This window comes from Schistocerca nitens, chromosome 2, assembly GCF_023898315.1.
Source record: "Schistocerca nitens isolate TAMUIC-IGC-003100 chromosome 2, iqSchNite1.1, whole genome shotgun sequence".
Taxonomy (NCBI): Eukaryota; Metazoa; Arthropoda; class Insecta; order Orthoptera; family Acrididae; genus Schistocerca; species Schistocerca nitens.
In genome coordinates, this window is record NC_064615.1 from 93,069,164 (window position 1) to 93,078,731 (window position 9,568).

General features: G+C 52.6%; 1 protein-coding gene across 1 annotated transcript in view; it reads right to left on the bottom strand.

Annotated features, from left to right (window-relative positions):
• The window catches only part of LOC126234851 (uncharacterized), a 35,812-nt gene extending 27,025 nt beyond the window's left edge, over positions 1 to 8,787 (bottom strand). Inside the window, exon 1 of the mRNA XM_049943593.1 lies at positions 8,715 to 8,787. Coding sequence (XP_049799550.1) covers positions 8,715 to 8,787 — 73 coding nt within the window. The remainder of the gene's footprint in view (positions 1 to 8,714) is intronic.
• Positions 8,788 to 9,568: the final 781 nt, after the last annotated feature.

The window sequence follows — 9,568 nt, forward strand, 5'->3', positions numbered from 1 at the left end:
GAGCTTAGAGTCGTATGTTGTGGGGTTGTGTTTCTTATTAAATTCCTTGTTTAGGAGACCGAGGTCTCCGTAGTTGTGTATGATGACTGGTGGGAAGCCGGTCGCGGTATTGTTTGGGTTCTGCGTAGCACCTTCTGTCTGTGTGTGTGTGTGTGTGTGTGTGTGTGTGTGTGTGTGTGTGTGTGTGTGTGTGTGTGTGTGTGTGTGTGTGTGTGTGTGTGTGTGTGTGTGTGTGTGTGCTGCAGACGCAGGGTTGTTCATGTTGGTCCCTGTGTTGCCTTCGTTGCTAATTTGCGGTATCGTTGGAGTTGACAACTGCACTCGGCCGTTGCCTCAAGAGTTTGTGGGCTCACTTGTTCGTGTGTTTGCCGGCTGTTGACGTCACGGATCGATCTGCTGCCACGGTCCGTCTTCTTCAGTGTTAGCTGTGTCCTCCGTCGGCTCTGGCTCCGGTTCCGTTGGTGCCTGGGCCGCCAGAGGTGAAAGAGAGGGCATGTACTTCGACTTTTCAGCAGGCGCCTGTGTGTGTGGTGTGGGTGTTGCTGCCTGCATGTGTTCACTGCCCATCAGCTCTGCGATCAGCTCTTGCTGTTCCGCAATCTGCTTGTCCTTCAAGGCAACCTGCTCTTGAAAGGTTGACAGTGGGACGGAAATGGTGGCGGGAGTAACCGGCATTTCCGGCTCTTGGGCTGCAGCTTTGCTGCGGGTAATTGGTGGGGAAGCACGGGAAAGATCGGACATCTTTGCTGTTTGGAGGAATTTTATTTGGATAGGGAAGGATGAGCGACAATTTTGCTCTTTTACGAAACGACAATATTAGCTTTTTCGGCGAAAGTGCGGTGTAACGTGTCCCTACGGAAGAGAGGGTCCCTGCGACCTATCTGAAAAGTGTGCAATGCGCGGCGCAACAGCGGGTAGAAGAGAGCGGCCTACAGTGCGCGGGGCCGACATGAACGGGCCCCGGACACTGCCAAAGAACTGGAGAGTCCCGCTGGGGAGATTTGCAACCGAAGGTGCAGGAAGTTGAGCTGAAACGCTTGCCACTTAGCGCCCGGAAGCGTTAAGCGGCTTGCGCTAGCTCGTGCCGCTCAGGAGAGCGTCACCGGCAGCTACGCAAATTGCATCTTATTTGTGACCACTCCGAGGAGCTATCAGCCGGGCAGCTACGCCAGGTGCAGAGAGCAGCGTTCCGCTCGGGTCGGCTGTTCGACTGCGGGTCACTCATTATTGCTAGTGGGGACGCATCGTAATATAATACCGTTATTTTCTGAAACAGACCTACACGTCATCAACATTTAATTATTTTAGACGAAATGATCATATGCGTTTCTGGGGAAGCGTTAATAGCAATATTCCATTTAATGTTTCCGTCGCGAGTTTTTACATGTTGACAGCCAATAGTCTAGTACTGACATTAGTTGGAATAAGACTGTTGATTATTCAGAACTTTCTGATCACTGTTTCCACCTTACTCCCAGCAGTTGTGGCATTGTAATCCATGGCCTCTTCTTGCCGCGACAAGACGCAAGTGTCTCTGGTGAGTTTGTAAGTTTTGTGATGGGTTCAACTTGTTCTTCAGACGTTTCAGGAGGAGTTCTGAAAGTGTTAATACGGTGACTAGTCCACCCAAGTTTTCTGTAAGTGTTCAGCCAGTTACGTTTCCCTGTGTCATTATTTTCTCTAATATAGATAGAGGTACATTTTAATCCGATATGAAGCACCATTCAGTTTTTCTTAACTTCCGTTACGGCTAGTGAGATGTTGTATGTGGGTCAAAATAAGAGAGATCCGAATGAGTGTCAGTTTATTGTATTACCGCATATTGTGACAATGTTTAATTATTTCATCCTCGTTAGTATGTTCCTACATGTTTAAGGGCGTTGATAAATAACTTCGCCGCTGATTGCCCGTGAACTCCAACCACAAATACACATTGTCGAGGAGTGTGGGGTATACACGCAGAAAGCGATGCCGAATATTTATGTTCTTAAATGAGTACTGGCATACTGGAATGGTGTGGGCGCAAAACGTCCACTATTTAAGAGATTAGCTCCGCTAACGGGATATATTGTGTTGCGGAGGCCCATGAGGTACCGGGTAGCAGCGTGATGGAAGACAGACCACCCGACTGCTCACGCACGTCCCTCTTATGTAGGTGTCTAAACGTAAGGAGGACCACGTGATTGCACTCAGTGCACTCCGTAAGGAGCATCTAAAAGGTGTTCCACAAACTTGACTCTGCAGTGCGCCTCATGAAGCACTTGACCGACTCGACCATGGGCGTTAGTTTTCAACAAAGTACAATAACATTACATGGAATCGCGTAAGGACAGAAACAACTAAAATTTATCTGTTCTGGAGCTGGGGGCCTTATTAAATCAACCTTCAGGAGATGTGCAACATTGAAGGTACCTGAGTGACAAACGTTTTGTACGTAGTTTGAAGTTTCATCCTAGACCATCATGTCCTTAAAATCTAGATGCTACAGTGCGTGGCCTGTTTATTGCTGCTGCGTGTTAGTGGGTCTAAAATTGTAGGTGGTGCATAAAGAAGTATTACCACCCCCCTGCGGGTACGGGGGTAAGAATCGGCCCGCGGTATTCCTGCCTGTCGTAAGAGGCGACTAAAATGAGTCTCAAATGTTTCGGCCTTCTGTGATGGTCCCCTCTCGGGTTTGACCTCCATCTTCCTAAATTATTCCGAAGAGCGAGCCAATTGGGGAAGGGCGCCTTACATGGTGCACTGTATCCGTCGTGCAATTAGACCTTTAGCCGGCTTTCTCGTCGTTGCAATGGTGTCCCGCTCGTTTTCGATCTCTTGGGCGATTACCACGCTGCACTCTGCAGTGTTTCTTTTATCTGCGACGACGACCTTGGTCAGTTTTGCACCTAAGATCCAGCACGGTAGCCAGTATGTTGTGGTGGGGCCGCCATGTACCCTCTTGGTTGTAGCCCCCTGACAACACAGGGATCGCTCTACTGATGCCTGCGCCGTAACCTTCCCACGTATGCCAAGGAGTAGATGCCCATCTCCCTGGGGCATCGGGACTCCCGGCAATGGCCATCCTGCCAGGTGGCCTTTGCTGTGGCTGGGTGGCGCCCGTGGGAGGGCCCTTGGTCGGAGTAGGTGGCATCAGGGCGGATGACCCGCAATGAAGCGTGGTACATCATTTCTCGCTGGCGGCCAGCCGTCAGCAGTCTCTAAGCGTTCTCGGGCTCAATTTAATACTGAAAATTACAATCCGAAAACGTTCCCCTCTCTGGCCACGCCGTGGGAGGAACGTAAATCTCAGGATGGCAGTAGCAGATATTCGCCCTGATTCTTAGTTTGTACGAGAGCTGATGGGGAGTTTTTTCTCTCCACAAAGCCTCGGTTCTTCGTCGAGCATTTAGAGGACAAGTTTGGGGAGGTGGAGGGTTTGTCAAAAATGCGCTCTGGATCGGTCCTGATACAAACGGCATCCTCTGCCCAGTCACGGCGGTTACTTGCTTGTGACAAGTTGGGGGATGTTGCTGTTACGATCACACCGCATAAGAGTTTAAATATGGTCCAGGGTGTTATTTTCCATAGGGACCTCCTTTTGCAGTCTGATGACGAACTGCGCGCCAACTTAGAACGTAGAGGTGTTCATTTCATCCGGCGCGTTCATCGGGGTCCGAGGGACAATCAGGTTGCTACCGGTGCCTTCATCTTGGCCTTCGAGGGTGATACGTTACCTGAAAAGGTCAAGATGATGGTCTACCGATGTGACGTCAAGCCCTATATCCCTACCCCGATGCGGTGCTTAAAGTGCTGGAAGTTCGGCCATATGTCTTCCCGCTGCACTTCCAGCCTCACATGTCAAGATTGCGGACGCCCATCTCATCCCGATACTCCATGTGCCCCGCCTCCCATCTGCGTCAACTGCGGGGAGCACCATTCACCTTGCTCGACAGACTGCAGAATATACCAGAAAGAGCGCAAAATCATGGAATATAAGACCCTGGACAGACTGACTTATACTGAGGCCAAAAGGAAATACGACCGATTACATCAATTGAGAATGACGTCTTCCTATGCCGCTGCTACAACACCTGTGCTCGCCCCATCAGTTTCGCGACTTCCGGCCGGATCGCTAAGTGGTGCAACTCCTCCTGCCCCCTTGCCAGTGGGGGTCTCTACCCACCGGGTTGCTCCTGCGCCACCTACCTCAGGGGCAACACCATCCCCCCCCATCACGGACGTCCGTCAATGCTTCTAAGCCGGAGAAGTGTCCAACTTCTTTGGCTTATCACGTTCGCAAGGGGTCCCTTGGGTCCCTCCCTTCCCAGGTTTCCACCAGCGGGAAGGCTGACGACAGACAGTGGCGTAAGTGCCCACAATCAGCTGGTCGAAGGGCTTCACGATCCTGCTCAGTCCCGGAGACTGAATCGGTGAAGCCCTCCCAGCAAGTTCAACCCAAGGAGCAGCGCGAGAAACCAAAGAAGAGGAGCTCTAAGCCCAAGGAACTCGCGGTGGCAGCCACCCCACCGCAACCTTCCAGCTCTGCGTCTGAGGACGAGGTGGAGATTCTGGCGTCCGCTGAGGACCTCGATCTCTACGGTCCCTCAGACGCCATGAATAGCACTAGCGCGGGTGCTCCATCGGAGGCAGCAGGTGCCCCGGCGGCGTAATCTGCCTTCCCAGTCCCGTCACGCCTTTCCCAGCCATGGCCAATACCATCCTCCAGTGGAACTGCAGTGGTTTCTTCCACCATCTAGCTGAGCTCCGCCAACTTCTCAGCCTTCACCCTTTCTTCTGCATTGCTCTCCAGGAAACTTGGTTTCCAGCAATGCGAACCCCCGCCCTCCGTGGCTATCGGGGTTATTATAAGAACCGAGCAGCTTATGAAAGGGTGTCTGGTGGCGTCTGCATATATGTCCTTCACACTCTGCACAGCGAGTCTGTCCCTCTCCAGACGCCTTTAGAGGCTGTCGCTGTACGCGTGTGGACGCCACAGGCTGTTGCCGTCTGCAGTCTTTACATTCCACCGGATGGTGATGTCTCGCAGAATGTCCTGGCTGCACTGGTCGCCCAATTTCCGCCACCTTTCTTGCTATTGGGCGACTTCAACGCCCATAACCCTCTGTGGGGTGGATCAGTGGCAACAGGTCGAGGCGCCATCGTTGAGCATTTATTGTCGCAGCTCGATCTCTCGCTGTTACATGATTGTGCCTTCACACACTTCAGTGTGGCGCATGGCACCTACTCCGCCATTGACCTTTCGATCTGTAGCCGTAGCCTCTTACCGTCTGTCCAATGGAGTGTGCATGACGACCTGTGTGGTAGTGACCACTTTCCGATCTTTTTGTCACTACCACAGTGCCACTCTTCTGGGCGCCCTAGCAGATGGGCTATGAATAAGGCTGACTGGGACTTGTTCTCCTCCACTGCCGCTTTTGAGCCTCTCTCTACTGATGACATTGATGCGGTGGTTCATTCGGTCACCACCGGTATCGTTACTGCCGCCGAATCTGCCATTCCCCGTTCTTCTGGGTCCCCTCGGCGGAGGGCTGTGCCTTGGTGGTCGCCTGAGATCGCTGAAGCGATTAAAGATCGCCGGCGGGCGCTCCAGCGTCACAAGCGACATCCCTCCATAGACCACCTTATCGCCTTCAAACGGCTGCGTGCGCGGGCCCGCCTCCTTATCCGCCAAGGCAAGAAGGAGTGCTGGGAGCGGTATGTGTCCACCATTGGCCTCGATGTCACTCCATCGCAGGTCTGGGCCAAGATTCGACGCGTCTACGGCTATCAGCCACCAGTCAGTGTCCCTGCGCTCTCACTGAATGGAGCAGTTTGTACTGACTCCGACGTCATTGCAAATAGCTTAGCAGAGCATTTTGCTATGAGTTCCGCCTCTGCGAATTACCCCCAGGCCTTCCGCTCCATTAAAGAGCGGATGGAACGTCGGAGCCTTTCGTTTCGCACCAACCACCTAGAATCTTACAATGCTCCATTTAGTGAGTGGGAATTTCGCAGTGCCCTAGCTGCTTGCCCTGATACCGCTCCTGGGCCAGATGGCATCCACTGTCAGATGCTGAAACACCTTTCAGTGGACTGCCAGCGGCGCCTTCTCGATCTTTACAACCGTCTTTGGGTCGAGGGGGAGTTTCCGTCGCAATGGCGGGAAGGCGTTGTCATCCCCGTTTTGAAACCTGGAAAGAACCCTCTGGAGGTGGACAGCTACCGTCCCATTAGCCTCACCAACGTTCTTTGCAAGTTGCTTGAACGGATGGTGAGCCGGCGCTTGAATTGGGTACTGGAGTCTCGGGGCCTTCTTGCTCCGTCTCAGGGTGGGTTCCGTAAAGGCCGCTCCGCCACCGACAATCTGGTGAGCCTGGAGTCGGCCATCCGTACTGCCTTTGCCCGCCGTCAGCACCTGGTCGCTGTCTTTTTCGACATGCGGAAGGCGTACGATACGACATGGCGTCATCACATCCTTTCTACGCTTCATGGATGGGGTCTTCGGGGTCCTCTGCCGATTTTTATCCGCCATTTTCTGTCGTGTCGTACCTTCCGCGTGCAAGTCGCGGCCTCGTATAGTTCCTCCCACGTCCAGGAGAACGGTGTGCCACAGGGTTCTGTTTTAAGTGTCTGTCTGTTTTTAATAGCCATTAACGGGCTTGCTGCAGCCGTGGGAAATTCTGTCTCCGCTTCCCTGTATGCTGACGACTTCTGCCTTTATTACAGCTCTACTGGCATTGCAGCTGTTAAACGTCAGCTACAGGGCGCTATCCGCAAGGCGCAGTCTTGGGCTGTAGCGCATGGGTTTCAGTTTTCGGCAGCCAAGACCCGCGTTATGCATTTCTGCCGGCGCCGAACAGTCCATCCTGAGCCGCAGCTTTATCTTGCCGACGAACTGCTTGCTGTGGTGGAGACCCACAGGTTTTTGGGGGTGGTTTTCGATGCCCGGTTGACTTGGCTGCCTCATATCCGGCAGCTCAAACAGGCATGTTGGCGGCATCTCAATGCTCTGCGCTGTTTGAGCCACACCCGCTGGGGCGCCGACCGCTCTACCCTGTTACGGCTCTACCAGGCGCTCATCCAGTCCCGCCTGGATTATGGGAGCCTGGCTTATGGCTCAGCATCCCCATCTGCGTTACGGGTGCTGGACCCAATTCTCCACAGCGGGATACGCCTTGCCACTGGTGCTTTCCGCACCAGCCCTGTGGACAGCGTACTAGTGGAGGCAGGTGTACCTCCACTGCGGTTCCGACGCCAACGTTTGCTGGCCGCTTATACTGCCCATGTTCTAAGCTCGCCCGGGCATCCTAACTATCGTCTCCTGTTCCCGCGATCGGTCGTCCGTCTGCCAGAACGTCGGCCCCGGTCTGGTTGTACAATAGCGGTCCGCGTCAAAGAGCCTCTCTCTGGGCTTCGAGTTTTCACTGTTCCACCTCCTTTCCGGGCTACTTTGCATACACCCCCATGGTGTGTTCGTCGCCCTTGCCTTCGGCTCGACTTGGCACAGTGCCCGAAGGACTCAGTCCCTCCAGAGGCCTTCCGCCGCCGCTTTCATTCCATCCTGGCCACGTATCAGGGCTCTGGCATTGTTTACACCGACGGCTCGATGGTTGCTGGTCGAGTCGGTTATGCGCTAACTCTAGGGGACCATTCCGAACAACGTTCCTTGCCGGATGGCTGCAGCGTTTACACTGCTGAGCTGGTCGCCATCTTTCGTGCCCTAGAGCATATCCGCTCCTGCTCAGGTGAGTCCTTCGTTATCTGTAGCGATTCCCTGAGCGGTTTACGAGCTCTCGACCAGTGTTTTCCTCGTTCTCGTCTGGTGATGGCTATCCATGAGTCTCTGCATACTCTTGCGCGTTGCGGCCGCTCTGTGGTCTTTGTGTGGACCCCCGGTCATGTCGGTATCCCGGGCAATGAACATGCTGACCGCCTGGCGAAGGAGGCCACGAGACAACCGTCTCTGGATGTTGGCCTCCCAGAGACTGATTTGCGAGCAGTCCTCCGCCGAAAAGTTTTTGCGCTTTGGGACGCTGAATGGCGCGATTGGATCACGCCCAATAAACTCCGTGCCATTAAGGAGACGACGACTGTGTGGCGGTCATCCGTGCGCGCCAACCGCAGGGACTCAGTCGTCCTTTGTCGGCTCCGCATTGGCCACTCCCGGCTGACACACAGTTATTTACTGCGCCGGGAGGACCCTCCTGTATGTCGTTGCGGGGCGGCTTTGACAGTGGCCCACATTTTGTTGGCCTGCCCCCTTTTAGCTGTGGTCAGGCAGACGTTCGCACTGCCTGACACGCTCCATGCCATTTTACTAGATGACTCTGCCATGGTGGACTTAGTTTTGCGTTTTATTCGGGCAGGGGGTTTTTATAGTTTAATCTGAGTGTTTGTTTTTTAGCGTTGATTCTCGTTTTTAGCCTCTGATTTTAAACTGAGTTTTTAATGTGATCTTGGTGGTTGGCTTCTCCTCTTTTTTTCTCTATGGTCGGCCAACCACCGTCACACTCTGTGTGTTTTACTTTGTTTTGTCTGATCTCTGTCGGCGTCTTTTTCGTCCTGTGTCGTCTGACGTCTTTCCTGCTGTTTGCTTTTTATTCTCTTTGGGCGGTTTTAATTTTTTTTGGAAAAAGGGACCGATGACCGTAGCAGTCTGGTCCCTTTGATCCCCCAAACCAACCAATTCCTTTGATCCCCCAAACCAACCAACCAACCAAGCTCCTACAAACCTTGCATCAGGAGCCTTTGTTTCTTGTCTTCGTTTACTTCACAGGACAGTGACTCCTCTGGCACCACAGGCATTGCCGTCACATCCTCTTCCACCTTTGGTATGATTTTAGTCGACACCTTTTATACAACATATACAGTTCTTGGGTGTAGAGGGGTAATAGCTGGTCCGTCTCTGGAATTTCATACGCATAGTGAGGTATCTGCTACCTCAGGTTCTGGGTGCTGGCGATTGTCACTAATTCTGTCGGGCTTTACTCAAAGGAGAGTACAGGTCCTGCTCCCTTAGCCACTCTTACAAATCGACATTGTCCTCTCTCACAAGTTTACTGTTGCTGACAGGAATGATTCTTAACTTTCACCAATTTACCTATAAAGATTTTTCACCGCTGAATGTTTTTATCAGTTGCTACGTCACAACTTGCTTCTGCACCACTGCTTCTTTCAGCAAGGAGCATTGCTGTGAATGTATGTTGTATTGAAGTCGCTCATTTCACCAACATAGAAACTGATTTTATAAAGGTCAGCTACGCAAGCTGCAAAAACGATCACATGTAGCACTAAAGCTCGCAGTATCACTGTTGTTCCTCAATTTAGGTTACGCTGTCTCCTTTTAAATATTAGAATTCGTGAGTGAACGGAATGCGTGCATTTTCCAGCAGCCGTTTTGAGAACTACTGTGGACTGCAGGTTGTCTTCAGCAGTACGGATCCCCCTGCGGGTTCGGGGGTTAGAATAGGCCCGCGGTATTCCTGCCTGTCGTAAGAGGCGACTAAAAGGTGTCTCAAACGTTTCGGCCTTAATGTGATGGTCCCCATTAGGGTTTGACCTCCATTTTTCCAAATTCCACAGAAGT